Source organism: Lemur catta, chromosome 7 (assembly GCF_020740605.2).
Source record: "Lemur catta isolate mLemCat1 chromosome 7, mLemCat1.pri, whole genome shotgun sequence".
Lineage (NCBI taxonomy): Eukaryota > Metazoa > Chordata > Mammalia > Primates > Lemuridae > Lemur > Lemur catta.
The window spans coordinates 78,802,322-78,824,856 of record NC_059134.1 but is presented as its reverse complement, the minus strand read 5'-3'; the positions used below and the strand labels follow the sequence as shown (position 1 = coordinate 78,824,856).

Genomic DNA, 22,535 nt, shown 5'->3' with positions numbered 1-22,535 from the left:
AGGCCAAGGTTGGAGGATCACTTGAGAACAGGAGTTTGAGACCAACCTGGGCAACACAGTGAGACCCCATCTCTACAAAAAATTAAAAAATTAGCCAGGCATGGTGGTGAGAGCCTGTAGTCCCAACTACTTGGGAGGCTGACACAGGAGGATTGCTTGAGCCTGGGAGTTGGAGGTTGCAGTGAGCTGTGATGGCATCACTCCACTCTAGCCTGGGTCACCCAAAAAAAGAAAGAAAGTGAATTGAGTCATGTCATTTTTCACATCAAAACTTTCCAGTGGCTTCTACCTTACTCAGTAATAGATAGCTAATGTCCAGCACATAGATCTGTGCTGTCCAACACAGTGACCACTAGCACATATGGCTATTGAGCACTTAAAATACAACTAGTTCTAACTGAGATGTGCTATAAATGTAAAATGCACACTACAGTTCAAAGACTTAGTAAAAAAAAAAAGGGAAAACATCTCATTAATCACTTTATATTGACATGTTGAAATATTAAATTTTTTAATATATTGGGTTAAATATATGATTAAAATTAATCTAACCTGGTCCCTTTTATTTTTTTAATGTGGCTATTAGAAAATTCAAAATTATATCTATGACTCACATTGGCAGCTTGCATTATATTTACACTGGACAGTGCTAACATTGATAGTAGGTAGTTCTGAGACTGAATGAGATCATCTGGTGAGTGAGTACAGACAGAGAACAGAAGAGGTCTAAGGACAGAATTCCAGGGGTCCTACAAAATTAACAAGCCAGGAAGATAAAGAGGAACCACTAAAAAAAGATTGAGAAAGTGTCCAATGAGGTCAGAGAAGACTGGAGAGGATGATATCCTAGAAGCCAAATGAAGAAAATGTTTTGAGGATGGAGTGATCAATTATTTCAAGTGAGATAGGGATTGAGAACTGACAATCAGCTTTGACAATGTGGAAGTCATTGGAGACATTGATAAGGGCTATTTTAGTGGAATGGTGTAGATAAAAGTCTAATTATAGTTATTCAAGAGAGAGTTGGGGGAGCATAAATGGATACTACAAGTATGGACAACACTTTGAAGAAGTTTTATTGTTAAGGGGATAAGAAAAATGGGAAGGCAGCTGGAGGGAAACATAGGATCAATGTAGAGTATTTTAATAGGAGAAATACAGCATGTTTATATGCTGATGGACATAAATTGACCATGAAGAAGAGAGAGCCTCTCCAATTTTGCTAGAGTAAAATTGCCAGAGTAATTGATATTCCTCCAGTAGATGTGAGGCGCTGGGACCTAGTGCATAAGAAGAAAGGTGTATCTTAGACACATGGACAGTTCCTCACAGTAGCAGAATGGAAGATGGAACAGGGCAAGGTTGCAAGCAGGTTGGTAGATGCGATGAAAGCCACTTGTGAAAGGTCCCTTTTGATTGCTTCCATTTTCTCAGTTAAAAAGGATTCAAGGCTATCAGCTGAGAATGAATTAAGAGAAAGTAGTGAAAGTTTGAGGAGCAAGGAAAAGGTTTGAAATCATATTTGTGAAGCAAGAGTTCACAAACTCTTCAGAATGAGTTAGAATAGCTGGGCTCACTTAAGTTTGGCGGCTCATGAGTTTAAAGGGAGACTATGCAGTAAGATTGGGTATTTTCCTCCAGCCAAGTTCAGCAACCAGAAAACAGGTGCAGAGTAGGAAGAGGGTTGTAAACAACCAGGACGCGAGTTTTACCAAAGAAGGAAAAAGATGAGAGAGAGGTGCCAAGGAGTTAAGGGTGTGAGAACTCAGTGATTATTATGATAGACTGTAAGATCTAGGATGGCTAAGGAGATAGGTAAGGACAGACACAGAGAGTGTGAAAGACAGTGAAAATATAGTAGAACAAATGCATTGTTGGGGCAAAGGATTTTTAAGTCAGGGCACTAGGGACAGTGAGCTGAAAAGATATGAAGTGGTAGTCATAGAGTGGAATGCTTGAAATTGAGATTATGGAGAGGTAACAGTTATTGATAAGGACAAAGTAGAGGGTAAGGTATGAGTAGCCCATTCCATGGGAATCAGTGGCTAAGGTTGGGAGAGAATGAGATTGCCAGAGGAGAAGAGGTCAAGGAACTCAGAGGTCAAAGTATGAAAATGATCATCTACATGGAGATTAAAATCACTAAGACTTGTGATGGACATGCTGTTGGAATTAGTGAGGGTGAGCTGGGAGCTTAAATCCTCAAGGAATGTGGAGGAGTGAGCAGCAGTCAGCAGACTGCAATAAGGAAGGGTAGCTGGTAATGATATCTAAGTTTCACACTAAAATTCCTCAAAGAAGAAGAGAACTTGGTCTGGCAGGAGCAATGAAAACCAAAGCGATATCCCACCTTTAAGTCCAGAATTCTATTTCAAATTCACATTCCAAATAGAAGCTGCATGTTACTGATCCCACCAGAGTCATACTCTATCACCCTAAAAGCTAGACTGATTACAGGCTTCCTGCTTTAACTCAAAGGAGTGTGCAACAGAAAACAAGTGCCACCCAATCAGGCTGCAAGAGAGCAGGACTCAGAGGGCCAGGTTTCAGCTAGAGCAATAGTGCATAGCAGGCATTCAGAGAAGAGGTCGAGAACGCAAGGGCTTTTGCTGCTGATGAAACACAGAGCACAGAAGAAGCGGGAAAGTGGGAAATGGGCAATGTGGTCAGAATAGGGAATGAGCGGATCGGATGTAGGTCTAGGTTATTCGGAAGGACCCGGTAATTTGGAATAATGCATAAGGGGAGTGGTGGGATTGTTCTGGATCACCTCTTAGGCAGATCGTGGTGGGAAAGCTGTGAGCATTGAGGGAGGAGGGGGCCTGTCGTGCCGGAACTTTGTCAGTGCTCTGGGGCCCTATGAAACTTTGGTATCATCTCCACCACTTCCTCGGACCCAGGATGAGCAGCTCCCCCATTAAACCTTGCCCCAGCAGAGTTGAAAACCCCTAACTGGAGCCAGCTTATACTTTCATAAGGAGGTTTACTAAATTCTGAAGGAGAACAGAAGATGAAATAACAAACAGAAATGACAAAATATCCACATTCCAAATATAGGTTTTTGATGCCAGAGAAGTCTTACCCCATCCCAAAAGAAGCTGGTATGACTACATGCTTCATGATTTAACTCAAAAGAAATACTTAATTGCTGAGAGGCATTGCATAACACCAGCGTGGGGAAGATGCTTTGGAAAGAGGCCTTTAAACCATTCCTGGGCATTGTCCCATATGTGCAGCTGTTCCTGTATAGAGCTTTCTTCACATAACAACAACAACAATAAAAACACATAAAAATCAGCCCAAGGGTAAATGTTTACTAATGATTAGAAAAATAAAATTTTACTTGATACTCTGAATGAGGGACATTCAGGTCAAGCTGATTGAGAACTAGCAAGATGAGTCATTGGCTAAGATCTGTGGAAATGCTCTTAATGATTTTTACAATTGTTTCCTTAATAATGGAATCTTAATAAAGAAAGTCAATGTTAAATTAATAACATGGAAGTATTCTAAAAAGCATATTGAAACATGATTTAAACCCATTCACTCAAGGCTTAAAGCCATATGCTGTTTGTTTGGTTTTTTTTTCTTCCTGATAGAATATCATCCATTGGACGGAAATATTTAAGCTAGAAGATGAAGCTTAAAACATAAAATTAATAAGGAGGAAAAGTGTAGTTTTAACCACAGCCAGGCAAAGGCTACATAGGCCCAGAACCACAATCTTTCTGCCACTCACTGACCTTACCCATACTTCATTCAATGAATGATCATCGAGTATGGGTAATACTTTGCTGCCTGCTGGAAAGTCAGAGATGAATAAAATGCCATTCTTAATCCCTGAGGGGCTCACTTTCTGGTTGGGGAAAAGAAACACTTTAGGAAACATAATGCAACATCGATGATTTGTATAAAATGCAGCACAGAGAATGGAACATTTGAAATGGGTCTTGAGGAGTGAGCAGAAGTTTGCTAGACAGAGAAGTGAGGCAGACAGTATGACTCAGCCTGGCATATGTGAAGACCATGAGAAGTTCTGTGGGGTAAGATGATAGGATCTGAAAGGAAAGAATGGGAGATCAAACTGCCTATTACAGAACCATCTAAATTCTTTGCCCCACTTCTAGCCTCCATTGCACCATTGTCACCACCCTCCTCCTTCAATCCTCAGTCAATCCAAATATAGTCATTTTTCACAAGAAATCTAAATACAACACACACGTTGTGATTTTTGCAAACATTACTAAAGCTCTGGAGACCACGAGGAAGAGTCTCACAGTAAAAACCTCACCATTGCACTACACTCTCATTCCCTTACCCCTCCTTACCTCCTCACTTCCCATCATTCCCCACCCCACCCAATTATGCAGGGTGTCTCCCTCCTTTTCTGCAGTTTTGGTACTTTCCAGCAACCAGAGCTTGACAACAGACAATACCAAAAACAAAGGCGACTTCCCCTCAAAGGAATTTTCTTACTATCTGCTATGAGAATCAAAGCTGCTCCTTCTGATTATATTCTAAAACAGAGTTCTAATTCTAGAATTTTTAGATTTTAAAATCCTTCCATTTTTAAAGTCCTTCAGTGTGACTCCTTCTGGCCCAAAGAATAAAATCCAAGCATTCAGGAGCCTCCACAATCTGCCTCAACTTAAATGCTAACCCCCCTTTCTTTTACCCCTCCCCAGCCCCAGTTGTGTGCCCTGTGCCCCACTGCATAGGTTCCGTTTGCCAAAATTGCTTGAAAGTCTCTCTAAGGCGGGAACACATCTGACATTTCTCCTCTCTCCCACAGCACTTGCTCAGTAAATACTTTTGAGTTAACTGGTTGAAAACTTTCCAATGGGGGGAAATAAAATCTATTGACCTGGAATGCTCCAGGAACTACGTTTAGAGGTAAGTTTTAGAAGTTGTGGTATGGTATGGCAAAGCTTGCTGGAGGCTTATCCTAAGATTCATTTTTTCCTTCTTCCTTGGGGACACAGTTGCAATTTTGTAGCTGGGTCCTTTGTTATTCAAAATAAAAGAACTTATTTCCCAGTTCCTTTATAGCAAGATGGAGCCATGTAACTGAATTCTTTCTAATAAAATACAGGTCACAATATTATGTTGGACATCCAGAAAGGGTGCTTTCAAGATGCTTACTCAACTGGAAAGGGCAATTTTTACCTTTCTGCAATTCCTTATTTTTTTTCTGACATGCAACTCACATGTAATGACTGGAACTCCTGCAGCTGTCTCAGATTGTGAGTGAACTTGAACACGGAAGCCATGTCCTAGGATGGTGGTGCAAAATGAGAGAAGCTGGGATCCCTTATGACATTGTGAGGCTGTCATACCTGTCCCAAATTACTTATTTTGGGGTTTCTTTTATTCACTTTAAATGCACTATTATTTTGGACTTTTATATTTATATGCAGCAGTTCTTAATCCTAATTAATACATATTTAATTGTAAGTCAACAATATTTTTTAATATTTACTACATGCCAAGCCAGTAGGTCTCAACAAAGAGTGCATGTCACAAAAACTTTCATATTTTCAGAAAATATAAAATGTTCATGCCATATTTGAGAGTTTTTGAATCAAAAATCTACATGGTGGGCCTCTAGCATGAAGATATACAATTAGTATATGTATAGTTATATAATTATATGTAGTATATGGGGGGGTGTGGATATGTGGGGGGGAGAGAGAAAGAGGGAGAGATTTTCATAGCATTCCCTTATACTTCTTTTTATTCTTTTAATATTGGTAGTAATATCCTTTCTTTCATTTCTCATTTTAGTAATTTCTCTTTTTTTCCTTGTCACTCTAGCTAATGATTGTCAATTTTATTGACATTTTCAAGAAACCAGATTTTAATTTCATTGACTTTCTCAATTGCTTTTATTTCTATTCTGTATTTTTCTACTCCCTATTGTTTTTATTTTATTCTATTTCTGCTCCAACCTTTGCTGGGTTTTTTTCTGCTACTTAGCTTGGATTTAGTTTGCTATTCTTTTTCAAGTGTCATAAGATAGAAGGTTAGGTTATTGATTTGAGATTTTTCTTCTTTTTTAACACAGGCACTTACAGCTATAAATTTCCCTCCAAGCACTGCTTTAGCTGCATCATGAATATATTTTTAAAGCCCCATAAAGAATTCTGATGCACATACTTGGTTAGAATATACTGTATTTCTTTGACATTATAAGGGTTTTTTCTCCATTTTCCAGCATGATTGCTAACCTTCTGAATAGACAAAGCTTTTATATAAAGCAAAATGCCTTGGCTTGGGTTTGACTAGACATTGCAGAAAGACTCTTACTTCCAGCTCAAAGATTTCTTTCATAGCTTAATCTAAAAATCAAGGATATGTTTGTTGTACTTGATCTCCTCTGAGAAGACTTCCTAGGTTATATGGGCCCTTCTTAAAGGGCCCCTTTCAGTTGGAAGTTTTCTTCTCTGCTTGTATTTTCACTATGCATATTTTTGGCAGTCCTGAAACAATATTTATGTCCATTAAGAAGAAGTCATCTGATAATGAAAGCTTCCTATGCTACCTAAGCCCTTTATTTTGGCCTGTGTACTTTCTTATTTGCCTTGCTTTTTCTACAATCTGGCAGCATTATCACCCACTCCACGTGACAAGTGACATCATTGCTATAATGAGAATTCCAAGCAGCACCACTGGATCAAAGCCCATCTGTGTGCCTGCTCCCACACTTGACAAAACAAATTCCAAATTCATTCAGCATGCCGGTGCCATTTAGTCACTGTGACATATCCCAAATTTTGGACTCCGTGCAAAAACCAATCTGTGCCCACAAAATTAATCATGGAACACATTTTATGACGTTTGACAACAACTTAAAAGGTTCTCATCTCTGGCAGGTGGCTCTGCCAATCTGCAAGTATGTGCACGACAAATTCTAAACAATACATTGTGTGGCTGAAAATACATCATGCAGGATGCACACCCTGGAGAGAACCAAAGTGAGTCCAACCAATCCTGAAGTCTTTCTCAGGGACTACTAAGCCAGGCTGCTGTCTTGTGAAGGAAGGATGATGGCCCCAGGTACACGTGGAAAGCCAAAGAAAAAGGCAACAGCTCATGTGCCAGTAGATGCTGAGAACATTGGCACAATTGCCTGTGTTGGCAGGACCAAGAGTTTGAGATGGCTAATTTAAGCGACAAGATCCTGGCAAACAGATTTATTTAGGGCAAGGGTGCGTCAGGAAGATGCCAGAAAAATACATCAATCTGTGCCTTTACATGTACCATAAAGTGATGATGAAACAATTGACATTAAAAAAGTCAACTCTTGCACTTTAATATAATCTGCAACTCATCCTAACAAGGAAAAGTAGGGTTTACTTTAGATCTTAGATCTCTGAAACTCCAAGATGGAGTTTTATGTTCTGATCTGAGGTCTGTGGTGAAATTTCCCTTCACAAGGTATTCATAAAGATATTTTCCCATATTTTTATATTTAATTGACTATAGACCAAGTATTTTTATATATTGTTTTTTGCTCTCTTTGTTTTTTTAAATTTTTAAAAATATGCTGTTTAATTTGTTTGAAATGCAGGCTATTTTACATTTGACAATATCATTCATCTCAAATAAAGGAAGCCATTTATTCAAATTTTACTTTTCTGAGGATCATATTATAGAAACTCTGTTGGGGAAAAAAATGATTGAGACTTTAATTGTACTGTTAGAAACCTAAATAGACCCCTTTACTTAAGAGCAATGTTCTACTCTGCAATAAGATATAATTGTTTTAAATATCTATTTTATATAACAGCATCTATTTGTGTATGGTTCAATAGGAAATAAAATAGTAAAACATTTCACTTGGAACATCTTGCTTTATATTACTTTCCATTTTCCCAGCTTCTCTCCAGACAATCTTCTATCCCTAACTTTCCCCACCCATTCTCTTTTTCTCTTTATTGATGCTGTCTTAGTATAATATGTTGTATTTGCGATGCCTGGGGTTAAGAAAGCTTTCATACTTTGGCAGCCTATTTAGGACTCATTCGTTACAAAGACAAAATTTGCATAATTTAGCTTTCACTGGGATTTGTCTAGACTCAGACTTCCTATTCTAATTTTAAAGTTCCTCTTCATCTCTGAAGCAGGAAGTAATATGAGGAAGCAATAGGTGAAGAAGAGTTCTTCCACAGGAAGAGCAATTCTTGATTAGGAGTCTGGTGATTTAATAACCTGGCAGAGGCATAAAAGTAAAAGCAGCTCTCCCTGGTTCATGCTCATAATTGCCTCCTTTGAGATAGAGGACAGCAATCCATCTTCTCCCCTGTAAAGTGGAGTTGGTCTCTCTAGGTCTCTCTCAACAATGATACTCTAGAATTTATCAAGTAGGGAGAAACATTTTGGGGCTTTCTCTTTACACAATAGCTATTTTTTAACTTATTTGTATGTTGAATACAAATGGGTTATTAGTTAATTTGAATATTTTCCCCTCTCAGAAGTGGCTTGCAAAACTTTTTTCTTCCTTTCCTATGCCTCAAATAATATAAATTTAATTATGAAATCAGCTAGAAATGTTGCCCTTAATGCAAGATATTCTTTTATAATAGAAATTATTCTCTCAATAATTTGCATGTGCAATTTCATAAAGAAACAGAATTTTAGTTGGAAAAAGCCATAGAAATAATCTTTTGAACCCCAAACACAGGTCCCTGGATCAGGCTAACTTCATCAGAACCACTGGACAGTTTTTGAAATGTAGATTCCCAGAATCTTTCCCCACAGATTCTAATTTATGAAGTCTATGAAGAGCTGTGCTCAGTGGCTCACACTTATAATCCTAGCACTCTGGGAGTCCAAGGCCAGAGGATTACTTGAGGTCAAGAGTTCGAGAACCACCTGAGCAAGAGCGAGACCCTATCTCTACCAAAATAGCCAGGTGTGGTGGTGCATACCTGTAGTCCCAGCTACTCGAGAGTCTGAGGCAGGAGTCGTCCAGGCATTTGAGGTTGCAGTAAGCTATGATGATACCACCACACTCTAGCTGGGATGACAGAGGGAAACTCTGTTTCAAAAAAAAAAAAAAACAGACAGAAAAAAAAGGTCTATGAAGTTCAAGGGAATCAGTATTTAAATAAATATATATTATATTAATTACTGTATTTTTATATGTAGTCATTTTCATGTACAGATTTGATTTTTGGCTTTTTTTGAGACAGAGTCTTGCTCTGTCACCTGGGCTACAGTGCAGGGCATCAGCCTAGCTCACAGGAACCTCAAACTCCTGGGCTCTAGCAATCCTCTTGCTTCAGCCTCCCAAGTAGCTGGGACTACAGGTGCACACCACCACACCTGGCTAATTTTTCTATTTTTGATAGAAATAGGAAAGAGAGAGAGAAACCATTCAAAGTTTCTGAACAGAACCTGTAATGATAAAATCAGGGTCCAAGAAGGCAGGAAGCATACTGGTGACATTCGTGATGGATTAGAAGAAGAAAATATTAACGTTGAATGGAAAGGGTAGACTAGGGGCAACCAGGAGGTTAATAAAACGATCCTATCATGAAGTGTTAAAATTTTGGCTGTGAAAGCACCTGAAACAATATCAGCACAGACTAAGTAAGGGCTTGGATAAATATTAGTCGAATTCAAATACTAAAATTTTTTCGTTTCATGAAATTTTCAAAAGTGGCCCTAAGAATCTATAGTGCATTAAGAATACCTTTTATTCCATGACATTTCATTTACACTAAGATTTCAAATCAGCTTCCTAAAATTATACTTTGTGGTGCACCAAAGTGCTTTCTTCTGTCCCTCACCCAGGTATGTTCACGCTGTTTATACTTTCAGCCCTTACTCTCAGAGAAAGAAGGAAAGATTCAAGCCTTGTGTTTTTTAAATTACAGTAATGCTGCCACAAAAGAAAAATTTACAATACGTCATTTACACGCTTGTCACCGAATCTCAGAGTTCAAGAACCCGAAGGACCTCGGAGACAAGACCTCCCGTCGCACAGATGGGGAAACTGAGGCTGAGGGAGGGTTAAGTGAGCAGCCCAGAGTCACAGAGCCGCCAATGGTCAGGCTGGGACTGGAATCCAGGCTACCGGACCCTTCTACGTGCAGTCAAGGGTTCCAAGCGGGCGGGATAAGGCGTGAGGCTCGAGGCAGGGAGCAAGCGTCGGGAAGGCAGCTCTTTTCAACCTTACGAAGCCGGGGAAGGAGAGAACTTTGGCCCCAGTGAAGAAACTGAGCGAGGCTAACCTTCAAAGCCTCACATCCAGGCACCCTTAGCGCTGGGGGTGCCTACGAGGTCCCCAGCCGTCCCTCCTGCTCTCGCGATACTGGCCGGTCCTCACCTTTCCGGCTCCCGCTGGGCCCCGCCCCGCCCCGCAGCCCCTCTGTCGTCATTTCCTGTGGGTCTGCGGGCTAAGGGAGAAGATGGCGGCGCTGGGGGAGCCTGTGCGGCTGGAGAGGGGTGAGTGCGGCCGAGGCTCGGACTGAGGTGGGTGGAGGGGTTGGGAGAGTAACATGTCGCTGGAGGGGAGTAGGGGCGGCCTAAGCTCCGAGGCCCGCAGTCAGGCTGTCCCTCGCGCTGGCGCCAGAGACCGCCGACGTCGCCGAGCCCTGCTCTGGGGAGGGCGCTTACGGCCTTTTTATTGATACCCAGAGCTCCCCTCTGTGCACACGGACTGTCCCGGGGCGTAGCCCAACTAAACACAGCCTGCCCGCGTTCCAGACATAAGCCGCACACGCCCTTTCTGCGTGGGCACGGCAGAGGCGGCAGTCAGATCTGTAAACCCGAGAAGCGAACGTCACCCGCCCGGTTCGGACGGACTACGCTCGTTGCTTATACAGACGCACGCACAAACCCGGGGTCTCCGACTTCACCCGCGTGTCACCCACTCCCCAAGGACGCCATGCATTTCCACAGACAGCCCCTCCTCCCCCGTTGTTGTTTACACACAAATTCCTTCATTACTTTCACCACAACCTCATTTGTATTTGGATTGGGGTATTGGCTAGCTTTGGTGCTCTTCCCAGGAATGGAGAGGGTGCTTTAAAAACAAACAGTCCTACTGATTTAGTCTTGGGAAGTAGGTTATGCAAGCAGGCTGAATAGTGGTAGATTGTAAAACACTTGCAGGTGCAGTGTTATTCATTCTTTACAAACCCTATGATCGCAAACTGTGGTTGGTTAATTGCGTCTTACAGCAGACTGTCAAGGAAAATAAAACCTGTTCTGCTGAGTAATTAGCGACAAGCCTGTGAAAATACCTGGCTATGCCCCTACCAGGGTCCTGTTACATATTGTTACAGATTTCGGACATTCCACTCTGTCCTTAAATCCTTTATTTCAAAAAATTTCAAGCATGTTTTTGACACATAAGCATTATAAGTCATAAGTAGGAGTCAAGAAGTACAAGTAAACATTTTGAGTACTAGTGGTAAACAAAGTATAGGATGGAGATTGAAATTATATTGCACATAATAACATTTCAATTACAGTTTGAATATTAATATCCTTCTCTAAGAATGAAATACATTTTTAGAATTATTGTGCTTAGAAACCTCTTTCCTCATGCCTTCCTGCAAACAAATGTGCACTTAACATTGTTAATTTGTTACTTATGGTGTTCATCACTTGGAAGCCTCTTTATAAATGAGATTGTCTCCCTTCATCCTACCAGGCCATTAATTAAAGCATCATTTTATGACACAGGAGTAGTTACTCTAGGAAGACTTGCTAAGTTAGGCCTAAGAATGACATCTTTCTCCTGAGCACAAAGGCACTGTGCTTTATAGATGGGAACAAATCTGTTAATAGGAGATGTTTTTCTTTGAAAGCTAGTTGTAGGATCTAACATGTTGATGGTCTTTTGTATTTTTCAGTGCAGCACAAAATGTGGAACTTCACCTCTGGCATTTAGTTTTAGTAGTCATGGCTTTGTTTTTTGCTGTTTCAGAGTTCTTTTCAGTTCTACAATAGAATGCTTAGCCCCTTAATAGGATGAATTACAGTTGGCCCTCCATGTAAATGGTTTCCACATCCGTGGATTCAGCCAACTACAGATTGAAAATTTTCAGAGGAAAAAATCTTGCATGTGTATTGAACATGTACGGGCTTTTTTTTTCCTTGTCATATTCCCTAAACAATACAGTATAACAACTATTTACATAGCATTTATACTGTATTAAGTATTGTTAGTAATCTAGAGATGAGTAAAGTATATGGGGGGGGATGTGCATAGATTATATCAGGGACTTGAGCATCTGCAGATTTTGGTGTCCATAGTATAGGAGGGAGGTCCTGGAACCATTCCCCCAGGAATACCGAGATTGCCATTTAGCAGGATAAGAAAGTCAGATTACAGCAACTCTGATTCTTAGTTAGAATTCTGAGAGATTCTATTAACAAATGCTCCCAACAATCCTACAGTGCAGAATTAATACATCTGCTCAAGATCACACGCACATAATTTAGAGTGCCTTATGAATCCTCAAAACATTCAATGGAACACAATTTGAGCATATATTAGGTACAGTTTATATTTAGTAAACAGTATTTACTTTTTTCAATATTTTCGTTAATTGGAAATTTTTATATGGCTTACATGTTGTAACTTTATAAATCAAAATAATTGATGAACAAATAGTCTCCATTTATCAGCCATTTGGGTGGTGGGAAATCAGAATGGGGAATGTCTGTTTCCATTGTATTTGATTAACATCAGCTTAAGCTTTTTTTTTTACCTGAAATTGAAAAATCTTGCTTTCTTTACTACATTTATTCATAATTTTCCATCTGCAAACATAAAGAAGAGCATACTAATTCTATAAGGAAAAATGTCCAGTCCTTTAGGTTAATATGAAATTAGGAACCTCTTCCACTTAAGTCAAAAAGAGGTAAAGGAATAGTAGAGTAGTAGGTATTCTAGCCCCCAGCATACAAAAAGTGTACAAAAACAGTTTTTTGGGGGGGAAAAACAAATCCTAAAGTATAGATAGTCATTAACAGTGTTATAACATGACCCTGAATCTTCTGAAATTTCTTAATTCATAAAGCACATATCCTCACACTTCCCAATAAGAATTGTCTAACATGCTTCATATATTTGTATAAATGTATATAACTCCTTAATATTTCTTGATTAATTAGTGCCTATGTAACATAACATTTATGTTTGCTAGACCCTTTTTTATATATTGTTTGGTTCAGTCATCAACTGAACTTAAAACTTCCTCACTTTTATGAAGAAAGTGCTGTTATTTCCATTTTGCAGTGCAAGAAACTGAGACACAAAGAGGTTAAATAACTTGCCCAAAGTCCTGCAGGTACTATTAAGACCAGATTGACAAAGCTAATTGTTTTTATTTTTCTATTTTGTAAACCTGTGTATAGGATTGAACTTATATGAATTAAATCATTGTGTTAATGATGCTAAGTTGAAAACAAACCAGTTAATTTATTTCACTTTATTCATTTGTACTGTTGTTTTACATGCATCCCTACCACTTACTGTATCTGTTACTGAACAGTTCGTATCTACATATGTATCATGTTTCCTTCCAGAAATGAACAATGATTTCACCAGTGTCTTGTACTGTTCAGTGCTTTCATTACTAATAATTAGGTAAATTTTTTTGACTAAATAATACTGCCAGCTTTTCTGAAGCAGTATAATGTTGATGTATCTATCACATTTGAGCTCTGGTCCTTTCCTATGACATTTGGTGTTTTATATTCACTTTTTATATTTTCTCAAAGATGCTGTTTTCCAAATTTTATATTTCTGCAACATTAGTATTTTTCCTAATCTGCAAAAGTTATTGTTCTGAGAGTTTACATTCCCAACGTCCATGTGTGTACACATTTATGATCTCTTCCACCACATACACGTGTGCACATGCATCTTTTTTCCTTCTGTCTTCTAGGTATTTCTTGTTAGTGTTTGAGGAATGAATCTTAACTGCTACACTGTTACATAGGCATTGAGAGAATCCTCAGAGAAAATTATCTATCAGTGTGTGTGTGTGTGTTTAACTCTAGATATTTGTAGAGCAATTGAATTGTTGGAAAAACTGCAAAGGAGTGGAGAGGTACCACCACAGAAACTTCAGGCTTTGCAAAGAGTCCTTCAAAGTGAGTTCTGCAATGCTGTGAGAGAGGTGAGTAAATGTGATTTACTAAAAATTTGAGTTCAGAATCTAAGAAAATAAACTTTAGAAAACATTAGAACTTAATCCCTCTCATTTTTAGAATTCTAATAGAAAAACATTTTACAAAGATGCATAACTTGGCCTAAAATTTTAACACATTAATTTCACAAAGAACTCAAATGTGGTATGTTCTGAGATTTAAAATATGATAACTTTGGGTTTTACAGGTATATGAACACGTCTATGAGACTGTGGACATCAGTAGCAGTCCTGAAGTGAGAGCTAATGCAACTGCAAAGGTATGTTTTTTTATTTACTAAAAGTGAGAGTTATTCATACATTAAAGGTTTAAAAATATGCAATTATTAGATTCATAATAAGCTTATTTTGAAAATTAGCGTGTGTCTTTCAAGCTACACTAAACTTCTCAAGTACTAAGAAACAGGACTTTTTTTCCATTGGCTCTACGTAAGGTATTTTATCATGCAGTTTAGATAATGGATTGGAAGTGTATTTGCTTACAAATATATATCATGGAATACATAATTGTGTTGGATACATTGTACATACTATACATATAATGTGTGCATTTTCATCAAATTCTGAAATATGAATTGTCTTTTATTAATGAGGAAGCTTTAAGATAAGGTTACTTGCCTCAAACCACTCAAATAGTAAATGGTAGGTTGTAGAGTACTCCCCCAGGTTGCTCTTTACTTTCTCCTTTACCTTAACTCTGCAAATCTGGTATAATGTCAGTGGTAGGTTACCTCTTCAGAGGTGCAGGTGGCAGGTTTGTGTGCATTTCTATGCCACTGTTTTCCTCAAGTAATTTAGGCATTGATTTCATTGTCTGTCATGTGGTTAGAATAAGTTAATATCAGCAGTAGGTGACTTGTACAAGAATTAGTCATTAGCAGATAATTTTTCATTGATAGTTATTGGCTCACAAAAGAAAATACTGGATTCTTTGTTGAATACAAACACTTAAACATATGACTATAGTTTGTCAGTGTAGAAAAGACCATAGAAACTTGGTTTTAATTAGAGTTATATGACCTACACAGCATACTGAATTTCTGAGCCTTAGTTCTGTTATCTGAAAAATGAGGCCTTTTTCAGAGCTTCAAAGATAGTTGAGTATTCAACAAATTTTGATTTCCTTTCTCCCCTCTCCCATTTTTGCTTATACATGCCAATCCATCACAAAAAATGGTACCAGATTACTTAATTACCTTTAAAAGCAAAATGAAACAAAATATTCCAACTTCAGAATTTAGTCTAAACTTGAGCTTTAAAAAAGATATGGCTCTGTTTCATCTTCTGTGGGGTTTTTAGTTGTAATTAGACAGTTAGCAAAAAAAACAAAAATTCAGGTTGGCTGTATATACCATTCTTTTTGTCAATATTGAGTTATTTCTTTCCATTTTAGTTATTTAGTATATAGTACAATTAGTATAGTAGCCAAAATGACTGCATATCAGTGCACCTCTGTGTGGATTATGTTGGTAGGTTTTGTCCTGCACAAGGGCCCCTGAAAGAGCTGTCTGGACCCGAAGCTCAGGGGTGCTGGCACGCTGGAGAAGGGGTTCTCCCTAACGTGCACAGTGTTCATCTGCTCAGTGAGCCTGCTTGCCAAGCCCTGTACATATGGGACTTTGCAAAAGACTGGGCACTGAATGGGCTAGGAGTGACCTGAAAAATCGTAATATTTCTTACATAATCCCACAGTATTTACTCATTTGTCATCTCTTAAAAAACCTGCTTAACTTACTTTCTTAGAACTACCAGTGAATTTGTGGACATTCAAACATCAAAAATATGTGTCTCAAAAGTAATTTTTAAGAAGAAACAAAAGAACTGAAGTATCCAAGTTCATGTTTTTAAGTGCATAAAATTTTCTTTCAGGCTACTGTTGCTGCATTTGCTGCCAGCGAAGGACATTCTCATCCTCGAGTTGTTGAGCTACCAAAAACAGAAGAAGGCCTTGGATTCAATATTATGGGGGGAAAAGAACAAAACTCTCCAATCTATATATCTCGAATAATTCCAGGTGGAATTGCTGATAGACATGGGGGACTCAAACGAGGAGATCAACTCCTTTCTGTTAATGGAGTGGTACGGATGAATTTTGTTTCTATTTGTAGTAATGTGTTGTGACCACTTGTGAGTGTATTTGAGCTATAGAAACAGAAGATGTAGGGGAAAAATCTAAGAAACTGTAGTTTGGAAATCCTCTGAAAGAATCCTAGGCGGTAGTATTTAGTACAATAATCCTTTTTTTTTTTTTTTTAAGCATTTTAAGGCTGGGTGTGGTGGCTCACACCTGTCATCCCAGTAGTTTGGAAGGCCAAAGCAGGAGGATCAGTTGAGGCCAGGAGTTCAACACCAGTACAGGGAACATAGTGAGACCACCATCTCTACAAAATATTTTTTTAAAAATTAGCCGGGTGAGGCCGGGCATGGTGGCTCATGCCTGTAATCCTAGCACTCTGGGAGGCCGAGGTGGGTGGATCGCTTGAGGTCAGGAGTTCGAGACCAGCCTGAGCAAGAGCGAGACCCCGTCTCTACTAAAAATAGAAACAAATTAGCTGACCAACTAAAATATATATAGAAAAAATTAGCCGGGCATGGTGGCGCGTGCCTGTAGTCCCAGCTACTCGGGAGGCTGAGGCAGTAGGATCGCTTAAGCCCAGGAGTTTGAGGTTGCTGTGAGCTAGGCTGACGCCACAGCACTCAGTCTAGCCAGGGCAACAAAGTAACACTCTGTCTCAAAAAATAATAATAAAAAATAATAAAAATTAGCCGGGTGTGGTGGCATGCACCTATAGTCTTAGTTACTCAAGAGGCAGAGGTGCAAGCTTGATTCCAGGAGTTCGAGGTTACAGTGAGCTATGATCATGCCACTGAGCTCCAGCCCCTGGGCAACAGAGCAAGACCCTGTCTCTTAAAAAAAAATAAAAGGCACTTTAAATGTGCTTTTCTTCTTTCCCATGTAAAGTAGCAATGCTCAGTGCTTAGTATGTTTTTTTAATGACATAATTAAGCTCTTTAGTAATTAAGGCAATACATTAAATTAGAAATCTGCCCTGATTTTACTTTTCTAGAATGGCAGTTGCTTAATGTATTTCTGACTTAGTAAAATAATAGGACATGTAGATTGACGTGCTAATTATTTGGATCTTAAAACCAATTTTAGACTGAACAATATGATGTAGCAGAGGATTTCACAATGATTAAAGTGATAAGCAGGATTATTTCTTAGTTTTATACTGTTGAAATTATATTAAAATTTTTTTACTTATATGTATTTTAAACATTTTTGCATTTTGAGTTACTTTTAAAACCTAGTCATTAATGTGTGTTTTTTCCTAGAGTGTGGAAGGAGAACATCATGAAAAAGCTGTAGAACTGCTAAAAGCCGCTCAAGGAAAGGTTAAATTAGTTGTTCGATATACACCCAAAGTCTTGGAAGAAATGGAGTCACGCTTTGAAAAAATGAGATCAGCAAAACGCAGGCAACAGACCTAATACAGTTCAAAACTTGATATTCCATTTTGCTTTTTAGCTAGAGAAGTTTTACTTGTGACCTACTGATGGCCGCAATGCTAATGATTGTAAAAAACAGAAACTTCCCATGAAATTCTCCTTACCATTTTATAAATGCCTATTTTAACATCATTTGTGGTTCCAGAGATGCATACACTTTTTTCTGACAAGAAAAAGTAAAAGGTGATGAGGGCAATTCTGTCCTGCTGTTTTTACAGGCCTTTTTCAAATACAGATTTTGTCATAAACTTGTTATAGATTTTTTAAGATGCTTTTTTAATATTAAAATGTACTTTTACATTCTTAATCTTTTTTTAGGAAAAAAAGTTTTCTTCATTTGGCTGCTTATTTAAAAGTAACAGTTCTCCAGTTTTGTTTTGTTTTGTTTTGTTTTTTTGGCTTAATCAATTTTTTTTAACCTTTAACATAACAGTCTCACAGCAGTTCATTACATTGTCAATGTTAACATCACTGCTACATTTTGTACTTTGAACACATACATAATCAATGGTAAATCATAATTCAGCACAGTGGAAGTTTTTTACTTTTAAACATAATGTTTAATGGATATTCATTTATACTGATTTATAAAAGTAAGTTTTTAAACACTGAAACAATCATTGCTAAAATACATATTAATATTTGAGCATTGAGGCAAGAGGACGTAATTTGATTGTTAGCATTACATCCCTTTCTATTTATATTCAGTATATCATAAATTATATATATAAAACAGGGTCAGATTTCATCTTTTGAAAATTATTCAATACTATTCATTTTTATTTAAATATACAGTATTTCTTATATTTTGGTCCTTCCATTCTTAGAGATGAACTAGTTATTTGGTGGAAAATAGAAATAAGGAAGAAAAAGTAATACCTTTAACCTCACTAGTCTCAAGAGTTACATATTCTTAACTAGCTCAATTTAAAGAATTAATTTTAAATAGGAAGAAAAGATGTGTTTAAGATATATAGAAATTATGAGGTGAATATCCATAAGAATCTGTAGATTCTGTCAAAATGAGTAAGAACTAATGTTAAAATGGTTGGATTTAGAGACGCAGTCTTTATGTTTCAAATAATGATGGGAATTTTGAGAGATAACTTTACTTCATTTGTCCACTGGATGTCACTGTTTTACTAAAAGGCAGCTATTAGTGTATGACTGGGACTGAGGTCTTCCAAAAGGCTGAAATTAGAGTTGAGGTTCATTTTCAGTTACAACTTACAGGAACATTTGAATTTAAAAAAAAATTTTAAGTGACAGATACTAAAAAGATAATGGATTGAAATATATAAGAAATTTGGAATTATTATTGACTCTGTGTAAAAAAGTGGACATTTTGTCATATTCCTTCAGGAAGAATAGAAATGTATACTTTTTTCTGCATGTTTGTGAGCATTGTGAGTCTTAGAAGATTATTCCAGTTTTCAATGATTTTTCGGAATAAAAGTCAATCAGCATAGTTATTTATCATTTAGGTATTGAACACTGGATTGCATGGTTGAATGTGTCTTTAATCCACTACAAAATGTGCTTGTTATTGATAGGATCATGTTGTTAAATTGTGTATTTTCAAAATCAATTGATGTTTTTAAAATGTTGAGACCAAAGTAGTATAGAAGAGGTATGGACTTATTTTAATTTAATTGTATAATTATTAGAGGTATTTGTTGTAGAGCTTTATGTATTAAAGAGAGTTATTGGTGCATATACAAACAGTAATATTATTGTTATGCTAGTATTCTTGCATTACAGGGTAAGTAAACCCTAAAGAAATCTTGTTTTAGTATAGCTACAGCTGCAGTAGCTTTTAAGGACGTATCAGCATTTCATTATAAATTATAGCTTCCTGGTTTGGTGTCTCAGCTGTTTCAGAACTTTCAGCCAAATTAAGTCTTTTTTGGTGTTGCAATTTAGTAAGTTGAGTAAGCTATTTTTTTTCTTTCTACACTAATCCACAATCTGTTCTTTGTGTGAGTTGGCACCTATTTATAATTCTTAAAATAAGGACAGTTTAAAGGAGACAACTACAGTAGTTTGCTTGCTACTGTTGAGCATGAATAGCAGTAGTTTGTTTTCATTACTGCAGTTTTTATAATGTATCCGAGAATTTTAAATCTTGATCATAAAAATTCAGTCATTCAGTGGCAAAGATGTACAGTAGTGGTCAGTATAGTGAGGAAATGAAGGGAATTTTCATCTCATGAATGGATGATTCATGAATAAAATTAGGCACACAGTATATAGTAGGTATTTGACTTATAAATTACAAACAATTTCCATTTATTTTCTTGGTATTTCAAAATGAGTTGACTTAGTGGTTCTCAGCCTTAGCTGTGTATTGGAATGCCCCAGAGAAGTTTAAAAAGTATTGTTACCCGAGTCTCATCCCATAGCAACTAAATCAGAATCACTCACTTTTTTTTCAAAGCTTTCCAAGTAGTTCTAGTGGATACCCAGGGGTGAGAACCACTACTTTTCTCCATTATAAAATGATCTGATTACACTGGACTCTTTGGAAGTATCAGAATAGAATAATTCAAGTTATAGGTGCTTAATGAGTTATTATATTTCTTAGTAATTTCTTTAGGAATAAAAGGTACTTGGCATACCTTCTTTGGGAAATAATTACAATCTACCTTTTTTTAAAATATAGCTACTGGTAGTTTAAATGTAAACTTTTAATGTCTGTCATCTTTCTGCCCCCTTTGCCTTTAAAACTTACAAAAAAATAAATGTTATTATTTGAGAAAGCATGCTTAAAAATTGCATATGAGAAATATTGTCATTGATAATTATGTGCTATCCTAATGTGGCCACTTTATCCATTAGTATAATACTAGATTATAGCAGCCTGGTTCTTTGGGATTTGATGAATGTGGTTTCGTTTTTTAAAAAATCATTGTCCTCCTCTTCTAAGTTTTTTTGCTGAAGTACTTAAGTAATTTGGCCCAAGTACTTTGTTTACAATTAAAGTGGATATTATAGCATTTAATAGAAGAAATGGTTATGGCTTATCTGAAAAGAATGTCAGCATGCCTTGCTGTAGACTTAAAAGAATACATGTTGTGCATATTTTATAATGTGGAATGATCATTGAAATATCAAGGAGTCTAGTAATTGCATTTCCTGAATAAATGTATGTTTATGAATTTTCTAACTTACATTTTATTGTCTCCTCTGCCCACAGTCTGGTTTTATAGTTTTTATAGTCTAAAATTCACTAGTAGTGTTTCTTCAAAGGTTGTTGCAGTTATGGTTAAATAGTGGGAAAAAAACAAATGACTTGCTTAATCATTAATTTTCAAGAACTTTCAAACTAATTTGTATCTGGACATGGTTTTTAAAAATACTGGCAAATGTTATGCTTCTACTTTTTTAGTTTGTGATAAATATATCCAAAATGGATGTAAAATAACACTTTTCAATACATGACTTCATTTGTCAATTCTGATTTTAAGGCTTATTTAAATAAATCTGAGCTGTGTCCTTGTTCTTTAGATTTGAAAAAAATTGCTATAACTACACAATAGATATGTTTCTTAAAGCTTTGTATAAAGTAACTTCTACCTAAGGTGAAAGCATAATTCATGGTGGCTGCTGAAATGCAACTTTGAATTTCTGTATTTGCTTTGTCTTTCATAAAATTTAAAGAAAACATTTTCTTGTGTTATTTCAATGGCAAGTATGACATGTGATTGAGAGGCCCAAAACTCTGCTTTGAATCCCAGTTCCACCATTACTGTGTGTTAGCCTTAGACAAGTTACTTTCCTCTCCGTGCCTTCATTCCCTCATCTGTCATTTGTATTAAGAGTGCCTGTAAGTGTTAGACCATTATCTGTAGAGCCCTTAGACAGGTGCCTGACATATAGCACTATTTGTATTTGCCTTTTTTCATGTAAAATAGCTTCAGGACCTCATGAGCTAAAGGAAATAATTTTGGCCAAATAATTAAAATTAGCGAGTTCTTTTTGATGCCTAGAAAACAGATGACCTTTAAATTATGCTTGAAAACTTTGGGAAGAATAAGATTCATAAGAAATTGTCAGATAGAAATCTGTCCACACTGATCAAAGTAACTCCTGGAGTTTTGGGAGTTGAGGCCACATTCAGAATGAAAATCATTGGAAAATAAGTCCGGGTAAAGATTTATTAAATGAAAAAAGCAATTTGTAAGGAAAAGATAACCTACCTCTAGAGACAGTGGATTACTGGAATGGATATTAGACAGTAGAAGGCATCATTGTCATTAACTTTAAAAAAACATGGAAATGTGCCAAGCAATCAGGCTTGGCACAAAAAACATTTAGTGTTAGACCTCAGTTTCTTCACTTTTCAATTACAGTTTAATTATATTCACTATTGTTGAATCTGATTTTGATACAATGAAGTGGTGACCCATGTTTTGTACATTTTTTTTTTTTCTTTGAGACAGAGTCTCTGTCACCCCTGGTAGAGTGCGGTGGCATCAACACAGCTCAACACAACCTCAAACTGCTGGGCTCAAGCCATCCTGCCTCATCCTCCCACGTAGCTGGGACTACAGGCATGCGCCACCACACCAGCTAATTTTTTATATTTTTGGTAGAGACGGTCTCCCTCTTGCTCAGGCTGGTCTGTAACTCCTGACTGCAAATGATCTTCTGGCCTCAGCCTCCCAGAGTGCTAGGATTACAGGTGGGAGCCATCACACCTGGCCTGTACATTTATTTCTTTAGTGGCAGATAACTTCCACCCGATGAAATCTTAAGATTTACTTTATATACAGAGCATAAGGTAAATTCATACAGAACCCATTTGTGAATTTTATTCCTTGGACTTTAAATTTTAAAGAAACGGACAAG

The 22,535-nt window shown here is 37.2% G+C and overlaps 1 protein-coding gene and 1 long non-coding RNA gene across 4 annotated transcripts in view; one reads left to right on the top strand and one right to left on the bottom strand.

The window, feature by feature from the left end:
* The window catches only part of LOC123642543, a 132,463-nt gene extending 122,142 nt beyond the window's left edge, over positions 1–10,321 (bottom strand). For 2 of the 3 annotated variants that reach the window (XR_006736478.1, XR_006736476.1), the window contains exon 1: positions 5,208–5,397. This is a non-coding gene — a long non-coding RNA (uncharacterized LOC123642543). Of the gene's footprint in view, positions 1–5,207; positions 5,398–10,238 lie in introns of those variants that run through there. The other variant, XR_006736477.1, reaches the window with a different exon arrangement.
* Positions 10,322–10,390: 69 nt separating this feature from the next.
* LIN7C (lin-7 homolog C, crumbs cell polarity complex component) lies at positions 10,391–21,350 on the top strand. The gene is made up of 5 exons (XM_045557704.1): positions 10,391–10,452; positions 14,026–14,144; positions 14,363–14,434; positions 16,044–16,253; positions 17,511–21,350. Exons 1-5 carry the CDS (start codon positions 10,416–10,418, stop codon positions 17,664–17,666), a joined length of 594 nt encoding a protein of 197 aa, XP_045413660.1. The 5' UTR covers positions 10,391–10,415; the 3' UTR covers positions 17,667–21,350.
* The last annotated feature ends 1,185 nt before the right edge of the window (positions 21,351–22,535 follow it).